Below are 21,947 nucleotides of genomic sequence, written 5' to 3'. Positions count from 1 at the left end.
TTTGAAGGAAACGGAAAAAAAAAAAAAAAAAGAGACAGATGGAGATGCGGGGTATCGAACCCCGTACCTCTCGCATGCAAAGCGAGCGCTCTACCATGTGAGCTACATCCCCCATCTGAAAAATAATTTTATTTAGCAGGGTCAATTAGAAGAACGGAATAGAAGCCACACAGTTAATAGTTGCCAGTTACCACTATGAGTCTGAGCTGTAGAGTTACTAAATTACAATTGAGCAATATGTAAGCATATGAGATAAAATATGCTGAGCTAAAAACATATCCTAAGCTCATCAACTTAGCACCAAAGTCTATTAAGAGTAGACCAATAAAAATAATTATGGGCGAAAGACGGGCTACGAAAACAGATAGGGGTGAACGAGGTCACCTGGAACTCCGGAAGTTAATAAGAGTTTCAGCAGAGCAGGGACGGCTCTCACATTGGCGCAATCCAGAGGTGGTGATTTGAAAGAGAAGACGCATTTTGATAGAGAGGGGGGGTTTTGGGTTTTAGATTAAGTTACACCTTTACGGCTTTACCCTTCAGCTTTTTCACATCAGCCTTACTTGCTTTTGCCTTGGTCATGAGTTCCTTACATATGTATAGCACAATAAAACAAGTTCAAATGGTTATCAGTTACTAGTCATTATTATATGAACTTCGTGTTGAATATCTTGTACGTGTAGTGTGACAGATTCTGAATTTTAACTTCTTTGGTGTCAAGATAGAGGAGTAGTCTGGTTTTGGACATCAATGGCGCCGGAGCGTTCCGCTGCTAGCTTCTGGACTCAGTCCAATGCCTTGCTCAGAAAGAGCTTAACATATCAGGTCTTTCTTTGCTTTTAGCCTTTTGTTCAATTGCGCTAGCATTAGAAGATTGTGCTTGTCCACTAGTCTTAAATTTCTTTAGAGCAATTCGTCGAACACTTTGTCTTAAACTCTTTGCACATCTCTTGCTCCTTCGCTTTAAATGGCTAAACATGAAATTGAGAGGAGCAATTTCCTTCACTGTTCAATGATCTAAATCTGTTGCTTCATTATCTTGATGATATATGATCATATGTGTGTGCTCATTTTGCAAAAAAGAAACATCCGCTCCAATATCATGCTGGTTTTAATACCCTTTTTCTTCATCCACATTTTGGCTGCCCTCCAAAGTCTGCAGAAGAATGTGAACAAACAGTTATCAAAACCCGATTGTGGATCTTCATGTCAATTTGACCTAACTTTATCGTGTCCCATACCTCAGCCTCAAGAATGGGCTCCATTGTTGCAGTTACCATCTCGATATTACCGTGCAGTAAGAAGTAACTTTCTTCCATCTGACTTGTCGGATGAGTCATGTCGGAGTAGGCATGACAAAAGAGGCTACTCCTCCTGCCCCGTAACACTACTTCTTACTGGGAATAATCAGTTTTTAGGAGAAAGTATGTACCAAAATAATTACATGTTTTAATTGATTATTTTGTGTTTGGTTGTTAATTGCCTCATTAGTGGTTTTTTGATGTGCATTTGTTATACAGCTTTGGCTGGAAATATATTGTTGAATTCTCCCCCACCGAAATCCGCTGGTGATGGCATGGAATATATAGCACATAATGTCATGGTGATTATTTGCCACTATATAGCGCATAATGTCGTGATTCTTGACATTCTTACTTCCTCACATGCCACACCACATTTTGAGTTTCAGGGATCTCAGAACGAAAGCCTGAAACAATTGTTGAGAATGTGTATAAATATAACTCTCACATTGGAAAAAATATAACTTTACTTATGAGTTTATAAGGGTTTTGGTAACTTTGTTTGTGGGTTTATAAGGGTTTTGTTAACTTTGCTTGTCGGTTTATAAGAGTTTGGGTCACTCCATCCATTGCCAATTAGTTTTGGCTGTGAACCCCATATTACTTTATCATGGTATCAGAGTGGGTTACCCACGTGTTTGGTTTCAGCGATGGCCACACGTGCTCACTGTCACCCAATATAACTTGTCCACATGTATGGCTTGAGAAATCGCCACACGTGCGGGGGCATGTTGAGAATGTGTATAAATATAACTCTCACATTGGAAAAATATAACTTTGCTTATGAGTTTATAAGGGTTTGGTAACTTTGCTTATGGGTTTATAAGGGTTTGGCCCACTCCATCCATTGCCAATTAATTTTGGATGTGAACCCCAGATTACTTTATCAACATTCAGTACACTACAAATTTTTTAACAAGAGCAATATTTAAGCCTGAAATTGAAAAAATATTACATGCATCTGTCTATATCTCACACAAAGACCAAATTGACTACCCTGTGACACTGCTTAATTATGTAGCTAGTAAAAAAAATCCAGTCTTTTTCATAAATAAAGTTTAAACAAAATAAGCACATAATTCTAATTCTGTGATACCTTTGTCGCCGGGATTGGCCTTCCGGGATTATTAGCCATGATGGCATCGACAACGCTCCGAATCCTAGGGCTCTGATCTCCGCTCCACACGAAATCATAGCACGGCGTTTTGATAGAGAACTTGTCCTCGTAGGGAGGGATCGGCTGCGAAACCAACGGCTGAGGATCGGTGACGCTCCGGTACGCAGTGGAAGACTGAGTCTGAGCGTCGTAGGCCTTCTAAAAGCAGAAGATGAGGAAGATGAAGAATAAGGGAGATAGGAGCTGGAGAAAGGTGGCGGTCTTGTTGCGCCATGCGAGGAGGAGGTTCATGTTGAACAGAGCCTTGAATTGTTGCAGCAGTAGTGGAAAACCGGTCAGTGAACTCATGAGTGTTTCGGAATTTGAGAAACAAGAATTTGGTGTTTTTGTGAGTCAGTGAGGGATGGACTTATGAAGAAGAAGGTCTTTTTACGTACACTCCTCTGTTTTTACAAGAAGGTGCGGTTTTGAGCACTTGGTTTCCGGGGAGTGTGAAATTACTAAATTGAATCTGGGTTTGTTTGTGTGTGACGTTTGAGCGATGGATTGACGAACTTGCCCTTTTCGTAATATTGGTAATTCTTTCCTTTTGAAAAAAAACATGCTTTTGCTTAATTTGGTGGTGAATAATTAAAGCGGATTTGTGAAAATAAGAATGCATTTATGAATGTACTTCAATATTAGGAAGTTTAAATTGAATTAAATTTGTTATTTAAAGGAAGAATACTAAAGAATTTGTTGAACATGACTCATCGTGACCGTAATGAGGCCTTAATTAGACCTTTTTGAACTTTATCTAATTGGAGAGATTAGGGTGCTTTAATCAAAATGTTATTTGAACGCAATATTAAATAAACAGGTGATTCTCGAGTCAAACTCAAATCAGGATCTTTTGATTGAAAAATAAAGACTTAATGGTTGTTGCATAATAAGATTGACCATTTTTCTAGATATGGTCATGGACAATTTCCAACCAATTTTGGAACTTTGGTACAAGAAAATGAAGATGAAAAGGAAATGAACAAAAATTTAAAGCTTTATTTGACCAGGAAACCAAATAAAATCATATAATATACTTATCATAAAAGACAACACTAATACCGGGTACAAATATTAATTAATTAATTATACATCTTCTTGTGAAAGCAGATCTCAAAGCACTTACGCACGTCGTCTTGAACATTAACGCGATGTGGTCGTTCATCTACATACATATAAAAGACATTGCAATATTGTTAATTAATCTTTATTCAAATACATAAAAAAAAATGAAATGACGTAGTAAAAGAATCAAAAGGAAGGAATTAAGAGCATCGAAATGTGGTGGATATCCCATACCAGGCTTAGCGGCGATGAATTTGGCAACAATGGAGGTGGCACAATAACGAGTGCAACCATCAACGACCTTAGTAGTGGGGACAACGGGTGTCTCCGAAAGCTGAGTGGCCCGAGTGCAATGAGAAACATAGCCGGTGAAGCAAGAAGGGTACAATATAGGAGGGGCAACAAGAGGAGGAAGAATGCTTTTGGAGGGTGAACATGCATTAACACATTCTTTACTACATTGCATGATACCACTCTGTAGTTTTGGTCGTCGGTAGGAGTTTTGTTGTGAGGCGGAGGGTGAGGGGGAGCTGCTAGGAATCGGAGGAGACGTCATAGGAGAGGGAGAGGAAGCCGAGGGAGAAATGATAAGTGGAGCTAGAAGGAGGGGGAGATTTTGGGAATGAGGTTGTGGGAATATCATCGTTAAACTGAAACTGGTTATTGACATTATTCTGAAACTCATCATCGAATACTGGATATTCAAGCCCGTATGGATATTCTTTAGCCAGAGCAAGAACAAGCATGCTCATCAAAACCAAAACCCTAGAATCCATGGCTCTCATCTTTCAATTCTTTGACTTTTCAGCTAGCTTTATTGTTAACCAACAATTTATAGTAGAGGGTGAAGACCCCCTTTTCTAATCTATTTATCGGAATGATTTGTACATAATATGAGTTAGGAGTAATAGAGCACAAATTACGTCCCTTGATTTGTTAACTTCAGTCAGATTATAAGGGAAATTATAGAATCAGTGCTAGTTGATTGATAATTTGGATAAACTTTGCGTGCAAGATAGTGGAGTACTTACTTTTCGCCTTAATATTGCCCTTATTTTAGGCATTTTTATTTTGTTTGTCTGCTAAAATAATGGTTTCAGTGTTTATTACATGAGGAAATTGAAATTAAGTTTCTCCCTGAATTCAGGGAAAAGATATATCCTAGATTAATGGTCTAAAGCCATATATTTCAATAAATCTAGGGTTGTTCGATTATGTGATTGACTATGTGTAAAGCGATGGGGACTTAACGTTAGTTTCTTTTGTAGTATAGAATAAACTGACCATCTGAGTAAGACTGTAATGACACATTCACAGAATCACATCAATGTTAAAGAGATTTCTAGTTTATTCAAAAAAAAAAAAAAAAAGAAGAAGAGATATTTCTAGTTGTGCTAACATAACTAAGAAACTACATGATCTAATTAAGTTCTTTTTTTTTTGAGTAAAAGAGGTCATCCCATTATATGATTCAGCAAGCAGTACAAAAACGATCCACCCCTGTGGGGTCGACAAAAAGAACCGTTTCTTAGAAACTACTACAAAGCCCCCCTAACAAAAGAGCAATTAAACAAACTAGTAATCTCCTAGCACACCCACCTTTTAGGATTAAGCCCAAAACAAAGAAAAGTAGAGCCTCGAAGAAGATTAAATGGACAACGAGGTCTCTCTTTTCTTTGCGATCTCTCCCGCTCAATGCAAGAAAACAATAGGCCCATCATTCACAAACGAATGAAGGCCCAAAGCTACATTAAAACGTAAGGATAAAATAACTGCATGGGTCCAAAAAACCCTAGCAGCCCAATCATAACACCTAGGGCAAAACCTATATGAAAAAGCAAGCAAGCCGCCGCCACCATACATGCCAGCTTCTGTCCCACCTCCACCGCCGTCGAAAACACCGCCGGTGGCCCACAGATCAAGCCCAGTGTCAACAACCCGAGACAAATTACCGCCTCCACCATCGAAGCCCAGATGCTTTGCCCTCAAGAACCAAAGACAACCAGCTGCCCCAGGCACCTCCATCACCTCCAAGATGTCTCCTATCGGATCTGAATCCAGATCAACTTGATCCCAGCCGTCAATGAATTCCCAGCCGACCTCGCCCGAAACGAAAGGTCCAGCGTCGCTTAGTATCAATGGAACAACTCGCGTCTTCGCAGCCAAACTGACCGCCATCATGGGACACCGTCGAAGCCAGTCGCCGCTGCCGCCAAGTAGGGGAGAAGAAAGAGGAGCGCCGCCACCCTTCCACCTCCAAAGGACCGAGCCACTATGCAGTCCGGAAACCTCTCCACCGAGAGTCAAGCAATTTGCAGCACCATTGCCGCCAAGCAAGGCCGGCTGCGGCCTGAGAGTTTCTCTCGAGAGAGAAAGAGAGAGCATTTATCTAATTAAGTTCTTGAAATATGGTGTCACGTGAAATTATAAGTTTCAGGGGCAATTTGTGAAAACCGAAAACATAGGTATAGAATTGTGATCTAAGGGTAGCTAGTAATCTAATTTTTGTTAGAAGAGATTGGATTAATTGAAACCCTGGAGCTGGAATGATATAATCTCTTATTTCAATTTACAACGATATATTAGTACACATTCACTCTTTTGGATTCAGGACGGGATGGCAAAATCTGTTATAGGATACAAAACTGGGACCAATATCAACCAATTATGGATACAATAACCTTATATATGTGGTTAGAAACTCGGTTCAACCTCTTCATCTTCTGATTTTAGTTAGGTTATTTTGATAGGATGAAGATGAAGTTTCTTCAGCTGTCAATACATGTATCTAGCTAATAACCACCTCCTTCCTCCACGAATAAAAATCCATCTTTAATTATTACGAATAAAAATAATAATAAACAAGCAAAAGGTATATAAGGGAAAAAATATTTTAGCCTTAAACAAAAAAAGGAAATTTGTATTAATTGCTTGATTCTCTTAGTAGATATTATTCCCTCTGAAACTAAGCAATAACAACTTTAACGCGTAAAGGGTAGTTTGGGTAGTTCAAACACTCAGCAATTACAGTCATTTACCAGCGCATTAGAAACGGTAGAAGCAAGAATTCACAATAGCAGTATAGCACAGAAGACGAGGAGCACACATTTAAGTGATTTGGATACAGTATATATATAAGGGGCCGTGACCACTTACCCATTTTCAGCTTAAAAATTGCTCACTTACTCCACTAAGAGTTTTTAACCCCATTTACCCAATCTAACATCCATTGACAGTTTTGCCTCTATTTTAATTAATAAATTACATCTCAACTCTCATACTCTCTCTTCGATCTATTTTCTCTCTCCTCCCCCTCACCGATCTCTCTCTCTCTCTCTCTCTCTCTCTCTCTCTCTCCATGTCTGCAGATCAAAAATTTCCGGTTCAGGTTTGAATTTGGGTTCGGTTTGTCAGGCCTCCATCATCAAGCCACCGCGCCCACCACTCCACCGTCGATGTCGGGCCTCCACTGCCGCCGCTCTGTCCCCACCGTCGGACCACCAGAGGATGACGCCATCCAACTCCACGATCCCAACCCCTATGGGTTTCGCCGGTTTTGTTCATCAGATGTCCGGGAAGCTCCGAAGCTCCACGCCGGAATCGGGTCTCGGCTTCGCTAGCAGGGCTCGGACGACGTCGTTCTGTTTTTTTTTTTTTGGTAAATTTGGTAGAAGGCTTATAAGGAAAGAAGAAAGAAGAATGAAAAAAAAAAGTTTTATTTAGTAGTTATACATGTCTATTGTGGGGCAATAATAAGATTATTGGGAGGCAATAATATGAGTATTGGGGGGCAATAATATGCATATAATTGATCAATTGTGCCTGTAGTGTATTCATTTTGGTTTTGGGAGTTTATGCAATTCACTGGAGGGCAATAATATAATTATTGGGAGGCAATAATATGCGTATTGGGGGGCAATAATATGATTACTGGGGGGCAATAATATGGTTACTGGGTATTATTTGGGGGCAATAAATTCAGACGCCGGAATCCGGTCACCAGTCCGGTAGCCGGATTCTGGAGTTCGGTCACCGGTCGCCGGAGTCGGGTCACTAGTCGCCGGAGTCCGCCACCGGAGTCAAGCAAAGTCTCCAATGACTTATTTCTCTAAGTGACAAAAAAGGAGAGGGCAAAATTATCCCAAAAATAAATAAAAATGAATTAAAAAATACTTAATTGGGTATTAGGGAAATAATTTCTTAGAGTGTTTGGGTAAGAGCAACTCCAACAGCTTCTCTATAATTTTTGTATTATAGGGAAACAAAAGTCAAAGCTTTAAACAATTTTTCTTCTTCAACTCCAACAGATTCTCTAGTTTACAGCAATCTCTAAAATCTCCAAATTCTTCCTTAAAATTTTAGAGATTGCTGTAAATTTAGGAAATTTTGTTTTCTCTCTCCTCACTTTCCCTAAAATGGAGAAAGTTATAGGGAATCTGTTGGAGCAAAAGAGGCTCATTTTTCCCTAAAATAGAGAAAAACTAAAATATGGGGAAGCTGTTGGAGTTGCTCTAAGTGGGTAATCTCTTAGAGTGTTTGGGTAAGTGGACAATTTTTAAGCTAAAATTGGGTAAATGATCATTTCCCCTGTATATAACTCATTCATACGTTCTTCAAATTATTTCAGGTAGCAGTTTGATTTATTGTCTTTGTTCTTACCATTCTTTTCGGATTATTTACTTACTACTCTCATAAACAAACAAAACCCAATTACACAATGTCAACAACCGTCTCTTGGAGCCACCGAGCAGTGTTGGGCCGTGATTTTACCTTTACCAGTCAGTGGTATCATAGCACATCCGTTCGGTATTTTAGGAGAAACATTTTATTCATCTATTCGTTTGCAAGGCTTGAAGGTTTCAGATTATAGGATGAAGTCTCTCTCCCCTTTAATTTGACAAACAGAATGAGCTAAACATAAAAATTCTAAGTTGTCACCTGTCTTCTCTTAATTCCAAACATAGTTTGATAACATACTAGAAGCAAAGAAAAAGAACAAAAGAAACAAAGCCTAGATCATGTCTTCACGAAACAAAACAGTACACATCCGAAATTGGAGCTAGCATACGGTCATTACAAAAAGATAAACAAAACCAATTTTGTCCTTTGATACATAACACCCACTTTGCTTTTAGATTATAGTCTTCGGTACCAGAAGCTTCCACAACACCTTAACGATTGGCCTTGGCAACCCTTTCAATCTCATCCTTCTTCTTGATAGCATAACTACGCCCAAAAACAGAACCATAAGTTAGAAACAAAGCAATGAACCAAAGAAAAGCTATAACATAAGAAAGCAAGCCATCTGCACCTGTTAGAGGAACCTTTGGCAGCATTAATAAGCTCATCGGCCAAGCATTCAGCAATGGTTTTGATGTTCCTGAAAGCAGACTCACGAGCACCAGTTGTGATGAGATAGATAGCCTGGTTCACCCGTCTCAGAGGTGAGATATCCACAGCCTGACGCCTAACAACTCCGGCAGACCCAATACGAGTAGCATCTTCACGTGGACCACTGATTGTAACATAAACAAAACACACACAAGAAATATTAGAGGCAGCTACAGGTTTCCCGCAAATATCAATCAATAAGCAAAAGGAAAAAGTAAGTAATTGATAAAGATAACCATATTTGCATCCCCTTACCTGTTAACAACAGCATCAACAATAACTTGAATGGGGTTCAGATCAGTAAGCAAATGGATGATTTCCATTGCATGCCTAACAATCCTAACAGCCATCAACTTCTTCCCGTTGTTTCTCCCGTGCATCATGAGTGAGTTTGTAAGCCTCTCCACAATGGGGCATTGAGCTTTCCTGAAACGTTTCACTGAGTACCTCCCAGCAGTGTGAGGCACATATGTTGCATGTTTGGACTGGGCCACTCCAATGTAATCTCCAAGTGAGATGTCACTGACCTATATGTGATGAAAATATTTCATTAGGACTTGACATAATCAAAATACTGACAAGAGCAGATTAGTTTAGCATCACAACATACTAAATAAGAGTTGACGAAAACTGTCACATAATGAATAGAAGTACTAGCAAACCAGCCGGAAAAACAAAGGTATGAAACTAATTACATTGTAAACAAAAACATACTCTACAAAAAGATTACGCGCACGATGATGTATGAAAATAGATCAAACTCGGCATACCAAGCAATAACTAGTCACCTAAGTTGCAGAACTGAATCAACAAGAGAAAGGCACACTATAGAATCTAAAACAGAACAAAAACAAGCTCATCTATAGTTGCATATATGCTCTGTTACTTGCGACTACCACGCAGGTAAGTAGGTACATATATCCAATTTGCCCTATTGATCTCTAACAAGATGACAGTCTTATCAAAACTTCATTCATCTAGTCTTCTCCATATTATACGAACACAACTAAAACAACATCAACCAAAGTATAAAATCTAAAACTCCGGCGCATTATTTCAATTTCTCTACCTAACAAAAGTCATGCTCCCTAATTAGATCTGTCAATCCATGAATGAAACTGAAAACATAGAAAATCGCATTCATAACGTTCCGAATCAAACAGATAGCCATGTAGTAGAGATTTGAAAGCAAAAGGCTAGACCTGAACATCGTCGAAGCTCCACTTGTTGAAGAGCTTGACGTCGTTGTGAGGTTCCTGGAAATGCTGGATTGGCTCGGCTACAACTTCAGTTGCCATGGCTCTGTACAAACGCAATTGAATCTTCAAAAGTTATGAGATTTCTATGAGAGATTAACTAAATTCGTATTCAAAATTCTTTGCTCGCTTCAGAGAAGCAGAGTAAACATTCGAGAAGAAAATACAGAGAGAAATTCGTGGAGAGTAGCAGAGGTTGAAGAGGGAAGTGAGTAATAATAGGCTTAAGAAGACGGCGGAGATGAGGGAGAGAGTTTACCTCAGGTTGCAGCTTCAGACGAGAGAAGTGAGAATACTGCTGAAGCGCGCCGAAGACGATGAGAACGCAGAAACCCTAGGAGGCGGATGTTTAGGTTTTATATGCGTGACTTTGTAATTCATTAGGTCTGTCAGGGTGTTATAGTCATTTCAGTAATCTTTTATTCTCTAAAATCTTTATTTTTATTTTTTTTAATCGGAAAACCTTTATTTTCTCTTTAAATGAAAATCAAAAAGTGAAAGTATAAAAAAAAAAAAAAAAACATTTTTGATATGGCCGTGGATGCATTGCACTATTGAATATTGCAAACAACTTGGGGTAATGAAGTTGGAAATGGAAGGAAATGCTTTAAATATAATTAACTCTATACAGTTAAATAGTATTTTTGAGAGAAAAAAAAATACTGACGAGGATTATACGATATCGACTCTTTTACCATTAAATGGTGTTGATTGAAATGATATTGGTGAAGTTTTGGATGAGTTCGATGATGACAGATTTCAAAACTGTTTCTAGTAAATATGGTCTAGTTAGGTTTGCACTTCAAATGGTGCAATCTATGTTTTGCCAGGACGTTGGTTCTCCTTGATTACATAAGTTAATTGATGCAGACTTTTGTACACAGAGGAATTAGCTTTGTACTAGTTTTTCCAATATTACCAGCCTCTTAGCAAGTGTCATGTGCGTGCCAATGTTTTCTAGAAAAATAATTGATTTTTTTTTTATGCTGAAAAAAATGTTATATGAAAAAAAAAATTGAAAACAATGTGTTTAATGTCAGGCTGTCAGCAAAGGAAACTGTGTTTTTAATTAATTTTTTATTGTTATGTCCTTGAAAAGTAAATATTTTTCATATTAGATCAAAAGTATTTATGGATTTTCAAAATTTAACCATTTTTAATTTTATTGGCTTGATATCAGTGCAAGTGCAATCCCCCCCTACACACGCTCAAGAATAAATTAAAAAAAAATGTTTGGATAAAACTGCAATTCCAAAAGAGAAAAAAAAAAAAAAAAACTCAACTGCAAGTGCAATTAAGCTAATCCACAATGGTGGTTTGATAACGGCTCCATTTTCATTTTTTTTTATTAAAAATAAATAATATGCATTCCCACATTTGGATTCAATTTCAGGGGTTGTAATCAAAATACTGAAAATTCATTCATTTAATCTCAATCCTTACATAAAATCCAAGGATAGATGGCCACAAAATCATTGGTCACTCGTGCATGGCCATTGTGCATTGATAGACCTGCAATACACTGGTCAAGGTCACACTTTGATATAAATTCAGATGTGGCATTCTTTTAAATAATCATAATGAAAGCTTCAACAAAAGCATTCTCCAAGCACGGAAGAAGCCTAATCTTACATGTTTGGAAGAAATTAGGACAGCTCTTATGGTGTGATTGTCAAACAAAAGACATATTGGGCCCAATTGGAAGTGTAAGGTTGGGTCAAGAGTGGCAAAGAAGTTGAAGAAAAACGCAGTATGGAGCCATGATTATAGACCATTAGAGTCCAATGAGTGGAGGTTTGAACTGCAAGGAAGAGGTGTGGTTGCACAACACTCTATTCAATTGGATAACAAGTATTGTACGTGTAACAGATCAGATCTGTCTAGTCTTCCATGTGGACATGCAATAGTTGCAATCTACTCTAAGGGAATGTCCCATGATGATTTTATGGATGAATACTATACCAAGTAGAAATATATAAAGGCATATGATCCAATTATATATTTATATATCCAATTGCTAGAGTAAGAGAATGAGAGATCATACATAGACCAATGGCACCACCTCTGTATAGGAAACAGTCTCGGAGGCCTAAGGTAGCTAGGACCAAAAACTAAGTGAGGTCTTTTACCTATTCATGTTGATTTATTTACTATTTTGTCATTTTGTGGTTCTGACTCTCATGTTTTCTTCATTTGGTGGTAAGAGAAGTACCACCAGCTCCTGGATCAATCAAGTTACCTAAGAGTTATTACTCTCAGGTTAAATGTGATATATGTGGGAAGAAATGCCACAATAAGAGGATATGCAATATAAGAAATCAGGTAATATTAACTTTGTTTAGTCTATGAGATTATATGAGATCATATTGGCGGTAATAACATACCCTTGAAGATAGGTAGATGCTTTATTGTTGTTTATTGTTTAGTAATAAAAAGTACTGAAATTGGGTTGAGAGCAAAATTTGAGGTACTAAAGTGATATTTGTGAAACTTAAGGTACCAAAATTAAGAGTGAACAAAACATCCGTTCTCATTTTATTTTTTCTCATTCTTCTTGCACCGATGGTGCACATAAGAATTTCCAATTAGAGTGCCCAATAATAGATTAATAGGGTGTTCAGGTGTTGCTCCCATTCTTTTTCTATAAAAAAAAAAAAAAAAAAAATTTATTTATTTTTAATGAACAACCAGTCTCACGGGAGGAGTGCCGTGTTTAAACCCTTCCGGTCTAAACCAGAGCCTTAAACCCTGCGTCAGTTTCTTTCGACTCCCAAATTCACCAATTCGATGATGAAGTACTCTCATTTCAGCTCCCTATTCAACACTCTCCGAAACGCACCACGTCACGTTTCGCTGTACTCAACGGCGGCACCCAAATCTCATCGGAAGTTCTGGAAAGGCTCGCTGAACGGCCTCTACCGTCAGATCTCCCGGAGCGATCCTAAGGCCTCCGTATTACCGATTCTCGACCGATGGGTCCAAGATAGCCGAACCGTAGATAAAGATGACCTCGTCACTATCATCAAGGAGCTCAGGTACTACAAAGACTACAGCCAAGCTCTTGAGGTAATACTCATTTCTGCTTCAAAATCAAGTTTTTGATTTTCAATTGATTGCCTTTTAGTCTGAACAAGAATAATCGAGATGAAGAAGCTACGATAGTATGCCAATGAAATAGTTTATGTTTAATCTGTATATAGAGAAGTACTACCTTCTTTGCAGAAATATACTCTCATTTTTGGTTGTCTGTATCTTTAAAATTTAAGGATATAGCATTTGTTTTAGTAAATGATAATGTTTGTCTCTATTGACTGGGAATTAAACTGTTTTTTTGAAGTAATTGTATAGTCTATGTATTCATAAACTCGTAGCTTAGTTATGCCACTTTCAGCATCTGAATGCATATATAGCTTAATTGTTGAAGAAATTTAAGCATCCCACTTGAGACCAATTGGCTATAGGGGGGGAGGTCCAAACCCTTATGAGTTCTTAAACAAAGTTATATTTCTACAATGTGCGAGAACGTTATGCAATGCACGAATTCCCCTAATTCCCCTGTATGATTGTTTTGTCAAACCAATGCTCTAAATGGGATTCAGAAAACATGCATGTAATGATGTTCTGGGTGGTAGAATTTGGATGTAATTTGAACTTTGTACTTTCTTTCTTGATACTTTGATGTGTGAAGAGATTGTGTGTATTAGGCCTCAGCTTCTAAAACTTGTCTATTTATTGAACTCCCAGGTGTCCATGTGGATGAGTGACAAAAGGTATGTTGAACTTTTGCCCTCTGACGTAGCCATCCGGCTCGACTTGATTGCAAAAGTTCATGGAATAGAACAAGCTGAGAATTATTTTAACAACACTCCCCAACAATTGAAAGTCCTTGAGGTTTACAGTGCTCTCCTCAACTGCTATGCCCATGCAAAACAGTTGGAAAAAGCAGAGGCGACCATGCAGAAGATGAGGGATTTGGGGTTCTCTAGGACGTCATTGTCATACAATGTTTTGCTCAATTTGTATTATAAGACTGGACACTGTGCAAAATTTGACAGTCTGATGAGTGAAATGGAAGAGAATGGCATCGGTTTTGACAGATTCACATATGGGATCAGACTCAGTGCAGCTGCAGCTGCTTCTGATCTCGAGGGAATTGACAAGATTCTGGCAGAATGGGAATCCGATCCTAAGAGTCTTTTGGACTGGATTAATTATGCCGTTGCAGCAAACGGTTATACAAAAGCAGGAGCTGTGGACAAGGCTTTAGCAATGCTAAAGAGATCTGAGGAACAGATACCAAGTTCTAAAAGACAGAGGGGAGCATATCAGTACCTTATGACGCAATATGCAGTACTAGGGAAGAAAGACAATACTTTGAGACTATGGAAATGTTACAAGGAGCAGATGAAAGTATACAATAGGGGTTATATATGCATAATGACCTCACTCTCGAAGTTTGATGACATTGAGAATGCTGAGAAGATCTTTGAAGAGTGGGAATCTGAGCATGCAAATTATGATATTCGTATCCCAAATACCTTGATTGGTGCTTATACCAGGAATGGTTTTCTTGACAAGGCTGAAGCCATTATGAGCAGGATAAGATTGAAGGATGAGAAACCTAATCCTATGGCATGGAATTATTTGGCGAAAGGGTATCTTGATCACGGTCAAATTGAGAAGGTACTTGAATCAGCAACAAAAGCAGTTTCTGCTGCGCAGCCAGGGTGGATGCCGGACAAGGATGTTGTGGTCGCATGTCTGGAATACTTCAAAAGTAAAGCAGATCTGGAAGGAGCCGAGGAATTTATAAAACTCCTCGGGGATAAGAATATTATTCCTGTAAATATGCAGGAGAGATTGTTGAATCATATCAAGAATGAGAATTCAACTGCTGTAATAGGTGAAATGGAATGGGATTGTCCAAATGGGGATGAAGAAACAGTGAACTTACAGATGTGGAATCAGGGCAGTAGTGGCTTTTAGGACTTGGGATCCACTTAGCAAAGCCATATTTATATGGATTCCAAAGAACACCTGAAATTTGGGTAGCGAATGCAAATCTAACTGCTAAGACCTTGTAAAATGTTCATTAGGGGGAAGCTGAGATGTTAACAAAATGTTTCTTTTTTCTGCGAATGAAGACATTGCTTTTGTTTCTCTAGTTTGACCATGAAGTGTGCTACTAACACAAAACCTATCCAATTCCTGAAGAAGCAGAAACAGTCTTTAACAATTTGCGGGTACTGATTTGTAAATACTCTGTTGAACTGCATTAATGTAGGTTAGTACCTGAAGATTTCTATGATGGAATCAGCTGCCTTCTTCGTACTTAACAGAGGAGAAATTATCATAAGCCATTTTTTATTATCTAAAGTATCATAAGTCACATCTAAGTGACTTTTTTTTTAATCATTTTTCCCTTTTTAAAAGTGTATACAACATTTTAAAAGATAGTTTGCTATGGTCAAGGACTCGAAGTAAAATTTTAAAAGTGTATACAACATTTTAAAAGATAGTCTGCTATGGTCAAAGACTCGAAGTAAAAAAAAAAAAAAATATTGTGCCAACTATTTTTGTATTTTATTTCTATATTTTATCTGCCCCCGGGATTATAAATCCTAGTTCCGCCCCTACAAAAGGTTAAACTTGTAACTCAATCAAGGGTTTGAGGTATATATATAATACTAATGCATTTGCATTCACGGTGCTGAAGAAGATGAGAACTCCATTGAGCTGATAGGCATGGAGCTGATGATCATGCCTATGAAATTCTTACCTCATTTTTCCGATTATGGCTGCTGTTATCCATGGTTAACACTTTAAAACCCTTTTTTCCTGTGAATGTAACATTCTTTTGTAAGCTTCATACACTATGGAGAAGCATTTGTGATTTAATTTAAGAACAAGAGAAGAAAGTCACAAATTCTTGGAAATAAAATGTCACCCATGTTAATCAAAAGAAATTAGAAAAAGCCAAGTGGAGAAAAGGAGAAAACTAAAATACAAAATTTATAGTTTATACCATCCTTAGTACGTACTACTGTACTAGTAGTTTAGGCAATTAGTTGGCTTGAAGAAGGATGCCACATTTCTATTCAGGTCAAAACCAACCAACAAATTTCCCTGCAAAATGGCTCCATAAATACCGAAAGGCAAGTGTTGCCCAGTCTGGAGTACGATTCCAGAGCAGACTCTATTCTCGTTTATTTTGAATAATTGTTCTGCCATTAACTGAAGTTTGCCACCACCCTCGAAATGAAAAGTCACTTTTGGTTCTTTTGGAATTGTCGTCGAGTTGAGACACAGAAAAGTTGAATTATCTTCCGTGTCATTAAAAATAAACGACTCCAATTTCGGATCAAGCGTCTTCTTCAGCTGAGTTGTTAGATCAAAAGTGGACTCATCACAAGTTATCCTAGAGTAACTAGGAAACTATCAAATACATTAAATCGTATACAACATCGATTTGGAAAAGAATCAACCTAGATATCTAATGTGATAGTGTATTTATTTTGGATTGAAAACTTACAAAACTTTATTTTGTTTTTGCTCTTTAGGAATCCCTACTGTGACCTTGAACACCATTCAGCTCCTAACTGGCTATAATTACAAGAAGTGGAGAAACCAAGTTGATTTTTACCTAGCCATGAACCAGAACATGGACCTTTGCTTAACCGAGGATGAACCTGAGATGCTTACTAGTGAGAGCACTGATGAAGAGAAGAAATATTATAAGGAGTGGCATAAGGCTAATAAGATGGCAAAGAATGTTATTAGGACTACCATGTCAGACACAGTTAGAGGTAGCATAGAGGAACCTGATCTAGCCATGGATTTTCTGTATGCCATTCATGACATGTATAGGGAAAGTGACAAGGCTGAGGCAGCTAGGCTGGCAAAGGAATTTAATGACCTCAAGTACACTGGAACATGAAAAGTGAGAGAGCATATCATGAAACTTATTGAGATTAATGCTCAGTTAAGGGACCTCAACATGGGGGTCACTGATGATTATGTAGTGCATACTGCACTGCACTCCTTGCCTAATAGTTTTAGCCAACTAAGGACCAGCTACAATGCTCAGAAGGAAAAATGGAGCCTCAAGGAGCTGATTGCCATTTGTGTAGATGAGGAGGACAGGATTAGGAAGGAAAAAGAGTCGAGCACCTCAGTCAACCTTGTTGAGAAGCCTAAGAAGAAATAGCAGAACCAGTCAAAGCTTAAGCCTACCAAAACCATATACAAAGGATCTACCTCGGGAGCAGCTAAAGCCAACAAACCATTTAGGTTCAAGTGCTATTTCTGTAAGAAAGTAGGGCACATGAAGAAAGATTGCACAGGCTTTAAGAATTGGTTGATCAAAAAGGGTAATTTTTCTAACTCACTATTTTCTTTAGAAATTAATTTAGTTAATGTTGAACCAAAAACTTGGTGGATTGATTCAGGAAGCCCCTTACATATTACTAATTCTCTGCAGGGATTCATAAGAAAGAGAGTCCCAAGAAGTGATGAAGTGAACCTGTGTGTAGGCAATGGCATGAGAGTGGCAGTCAAAGCTATTGGAACCTTAAAATTAGATCTTGGTTTAGGAAAGTTGTTAGTTTTGGATAATGTTTATTATGTACCTTCCATGAGAAGGAATTTAATTTCAGTTTCTCTTTTGGTTAAATCTGGATGTAGACTTCTTATTGACAATAATGGAATTATTATTTCTAAAGATTCAGTTCAAATTGGTTCTGGTGTTATATTGAATGATTACCTACAGTTACATTGTTCACACAGTCAACAAGAAATTTCTCTTGTTGAAAATAATAACACATCGAGTAACACCTTAACTGGTGTCAAAAGAACTAAATGCAATGAAAAGTCTGCATATTTGTGGCATAGAAGACTTGGCCACATATCAAAAGAGAGATTGAAAATTTTGGTTAAAAACAATATCTTGAATGAACTTGACTTTTCTGATTTACAAGATTGTGTTGAATGTTTTAAGGGAAAGATAACTAACTTAAGGAAAAAGACTGCATATAGAAGCCAAGCACTTTTAGAGCTCATACATACTGACATTTGTGGTCCATTTAGAACTCAAACAATCTGTGGAAATGTGTATTTCATAACCTTCATCGATGACTTTTCTAGATATTGTTATGTTTATCTACTTTCAGAAAAATCTCAAGCACTTAAAGCCTTTCAAATTTTTAAGGCTGAAGTAGAAAAACAACTAGAAAAGAAAATCAAAACTGTTAGATCAGATAGAGGTGGTGAATTTTATGGAAAATACACAGAGAGTGGACAGCAAAAGGGTCTTTTTGCCTTGTTTCTGCAAGAACAAGGCATTAAGGCTCAATATACCACACCATATAATCCTCAGCAAAATGGTGTGGCTGAGAGAAAGAATATGACACTTTTGAATATGGTCAGGAGCATGATGTGCACCACAGGCCTACCTAGGTTTTTATGGGGTGAGGCTTTAAGGACTACAAACTATGTTTGCAATAGAACACCTAGTAAAGCTATAGAGAAAACTGCTTTTGAGTTATGGTGTGGCAGAAAGCCTAGCCTCCACCATTGTCATGTGTGGGGCTGCCCTGCAGAAGCTAGAATCTACAATCCAAACATTAACAAACTTGATCCTAAAACAGTAAGCTGCTATTTTATAGGCTACCCTGAAAAATCTAAGGGTTATAAGCTTTATGCAGCTCAACACTCACCAAGAATTTTTGAAACACATCAAGTCAAATTCTTGGACGAGAAAATTCACAATACAAGTCTTGAGGATTTATCTTCAGAATTTGAAGAAATTGTGGATAATGAGCATACTGAAAGTATATTGCCTATAATTCATGATACACAAGCAACCATTAGTGTTCTAGAAACTCAAAATGCACAAGATCAACTTGTTGATCAAGAAATGCATTTTGCAGATTATCAAGCTAACCCTGAACCCTTAACTGATCAACCACAGCCTGTAGAACCTCAAGATCAGCCTGCAGAACCACACCAAAATCAAAATCCCCAATTAAGAAGGTCTAATAGAGCAAGGAAACCAACTTATGGGGGGGGGGGGGGGGGAAGATTCTGACTACATTGTTTATTTGCAAGAACATGAAGTTGAAATTGATCTTGCAGATGACAATGATCCAGTCACTTTTAATCAAGCTATTGAAAGCAGTCAGTCAAGTGAGTGGAAACAAGCTATGGAAGCTGAGATTGAGTCCATGAACCAAAATGCAGTTTGGGATTTAGTGAAACCTGACCCCAAACAAAAGGCTATAGGCTGCAAGTGGGTATTTAAAACCAAGAGAGATGCAAATGGGAATATTGAGAGACATAAAGCTAGGTTAGTTGCCAAGGGTTTCACACAGAAAGAGGGTATTGATTTTACTGAAACTTTTTCCCCAGTTTCAACCAAAGACTCCTTTAGGATCATTATGGCACTTGTAGCTCAGTTTGATATGGAACTACACCAGATGGATGTCAAGACAGCCTTCTTAAATGGAGAACTCGATGAGGTTATTTACATGAAGCAGCCTGAAGGGTTTATAGAACCAGGAACAGAAGACTTAGTCTGCAAGCTAAGAAAATCCATTTATGGTTTAAAACAAGCTTCTAGACAATGGTATAAAAAGTTTGACTCTGTAATTTCTTCTTTTGAATTCACTGAGAATTTAGTGGATGAGTGTGTTTATCTCAAAACATCTGGAAACCAATTTATATTTCTGGTACTTTATGTTGATGACATTTTGTTAGCCAGTAGCAATTTAAAGCTACTTAAAGAAACCAAAGCTTTTCTGTCAAAGAATTTTGACATGAAGGATTTAGGTGAGGCATCATATGTACTAGGAATAGAAATTATAAGAGATAGGGCACAAGGTTTGCTAGGATTATCCCAGCAAAACTATATTGCTAAAATTCTGAAAAGATTTGGCATGGAGACTTGTGCATCAGGGGAGGTTCCAATGTCTAAAGGAGATAAGCTCACTAAGAAACAAAGTCCCAAGAATGAAGTAGAAAAGGTGGATATGGAGTCCAAGCCTTATGCAAGGCTTGTTGGAAGCCTCATGTATGCTCAGGTCTGCACTAGACCTGATTTGTCTTTTGCAGTTGGTATTCTTTCCAGGTTTCAGTCTAATCCAGGTCATGAACACTGGGTAGCTGGAAAGAAAGTACTCAGGTACTTGCAGAGGACTAAAAATCACATGCTTGTGTATAGACAAGTGGAACAGTTGAAGCTTGTAGGATACACAGACTCAGACTTTGCAGGAAATTATCCTGATTCCAAGAAATCGACTTGTGGATATGTTTTTATGCTTGCAGGAGGGGCTGTTGCTTGGAAAACTATGAAACAAACCTTAGTGACAACATCTACAATGCAGGCAGAATTTATTGCAGTATATGAAGGAATGTGTGAAAGGCTATGGATTAGAAATTTCTTGATGCAGACTAGGATTTTAAGTCATATAGTTTTTGATGCTCTTGTAATTTATTGTGATAATGAGGCAGCTGTGTTCTTCAGTAAAAACAGTAAAAGGTCAAATAACTCAAAGCATATTGACCTCAAGTATTACAGTGTGAAGGAGAGAGTCAAGCATGGTGAAATTTCAGTATTGAGTATAAGCACAGACTTTCAGCTTGCAGATCCATTCACTAAGGCATTGTCAGTTGCAGCCTTCAAGAAACATATTGAGAACATTGGTATTTTACCTAGTTTAGGTTCTTAAGTTCAGTGGGAGCCTAATTTAGTTAAGAGCAAATAATTATAAGCTTGTAATTTTCTGAGTTCTATGTATTTTTTGATAGTTGTGAATTCAGTTCAGTTATTATCACAACTTTATGTATTATTGAACTTTTGATTATCAATAAAAATTCTCGAGGTATTTCATTCAAGTTGTGTTACTGCAATTTTATTAAAATTCTCTGCAACCTTATTTTGTGTTCTTGATTTACCTAAATGTCAGATGGTCTTGTAATTTCAGTGAACATGTTCTTTCAGTTTAAAGTACAAGCATTAAGGCCATCAGTGTTTTCAGTTATGCTTGAGTTTCATTTTGGAACATTCAGTTGGACCATTCAAGTATATGATCTTCTGGTAATACACGATGTTCATATACTGCATTTTTTGTTTTTAATAGCATATGTGGAATGCAGGGGCTTATGTTAGTGGTCTGGAAGTGCTGCATTTTGTTAAAGTGTATGCTTTTCCTTGCTCTGCATAAGCTACTGTGTTTTGACCATGTTGAATGGATTTTGAGACTTTTCCTTATTCTGGTGCACACTTCAGTTGGTTGTAAATGAGTTGATGTTATTCAGTTTTGGTTGTCCTAGATAACCAGTGATGGTCCAAGTGGGAGATTGTTAGATCAAAAGTGGACTCATCACAAGTTATCCTAGAGTAACTAGGAAACCATCAAATACATTAAATCGTATACAACATGGATTTGGAAAAGAATCAACCTAGATATCTAATGTGATAGTGTATTTATCATTGGATTAGGAATCCATTAATTGGACTACAAGAAAGTCCTAAACTGTGATGCATTAGGATTCTTAGATACAAGACTTGATCCTTAAGGAAAACCTTTATGGGAGGATTCTTAGGACTAGTACTTGTATAAATAAGAGGTTAGGGTCCCTGTTATCACCACTGTTTACAAGCATTGTGTTCTGCCCATTCAGAAGCTACAGTTGGTGAATAGCAGAAGACTTCAACCTCGTCTTCATCCTTGTTTTTGCAGCTGCAACAATGGCTTCTACTTATGACGTCAATGGTATGTT

General features: G+C 37.8%; 3 protein-coding genes and 1 non-coding gene across 4 annotated transcripts; 2 read left to right on the top strand and 2 right to left on the bottom strand.

Annotated features, from left to right (window-relative positions):
• Positions 1-39: 39 nt before the first annotated feature.
• On the bottom strand, positions 40-112 carry TRNAA-UGC (transfer RNA alanine (anticodon UGC)). Its single transcript has one exon. It is a non-coding gene; the product is annotated as a tRNA-Ala (tRNA).
• An 8,328-nt stretch (positions 113-8,440) lies between these two features.
• LOC133722585 (small ribosomal subunit protein uS7-like) lies at positions 8,441-10,547 on the bottom strand. The gene is made up of 5 exons (XM_062149463.1): positions 10,429-10,547; positions 10,116-10,215; positions 9,169-9,440; positions 8,834-9,037; positions 8,441-8,748 (listed from the first exon to the last, which is right to left on the bottom strand). Exons 2-5 carry the CDS (start codon positions 10,209-10,211, stop codon positions 8,694-8,696), a joined length of 627 nt encoding a protein of 208 aa, XP_062005447.1. The 5' UTR covers positions 10,212-10,215; positions 10,429-10,547; the 3' UTR covers positions 8,441-8,693.
• A 2,313-nt stretch (positions 10,548-12,860) lies between these two features.
• LOC133721335 (pentatricopeptide repeat-containing protein At2g20710, mitochondrial-like) lies at positions 12,861-15,477 on the top strand. Its single transcript, XM_062147914.1, has 2 exons — positions 12,861-13,235; positions 13,914-15,477. Exons 1-2 carry the CDS (start codon positions 12,957-12,959, stop codon positions 15,153-15,155), a joined length of 1,521 nt encoding a protein of 506 aa, XP_062003898.1. The 5' UTR covers positions 12,861-12,956; the 3' UTR covers positions 15,156-15,477.
• A 486-nt stretch (positions 15,478-15,963) lies between these two features.
• LOC133723004 (uncharacterized) lies at positions 15,964-17,106 on the top strand. The gene is made up of 2 exons (XM_062149838.1): positions 15,964-15,982; positions 16,730-17,106. The coding sequence occupies exons 1-2, from the start codon at positions 15,964-15,966 to the stop codon at positions 17,104-17,106; spliced, it is 396 nt and encodes a 131-aa protein (XP_062005822.1).
• Positions 17,107-21,947: the final 4,841 nt, after the last annotated feature.

Source organism: Rosa rugosa, chromosome 7 (genome assembly GCF_958449725.1).
Source record: "Rosa rugosa chromosome 7, drRosRugo1.1, whole genome shotgun sequence".
NCBI lineage: Eukaryota > Viridiplantae > Streptophyta > Magnoliopsida > Rosales > Rosaceae > Rosa > Rosa rugosa.
This window is presented reverse-complemented; position numbering and strand designations above follow the sequence as displayed.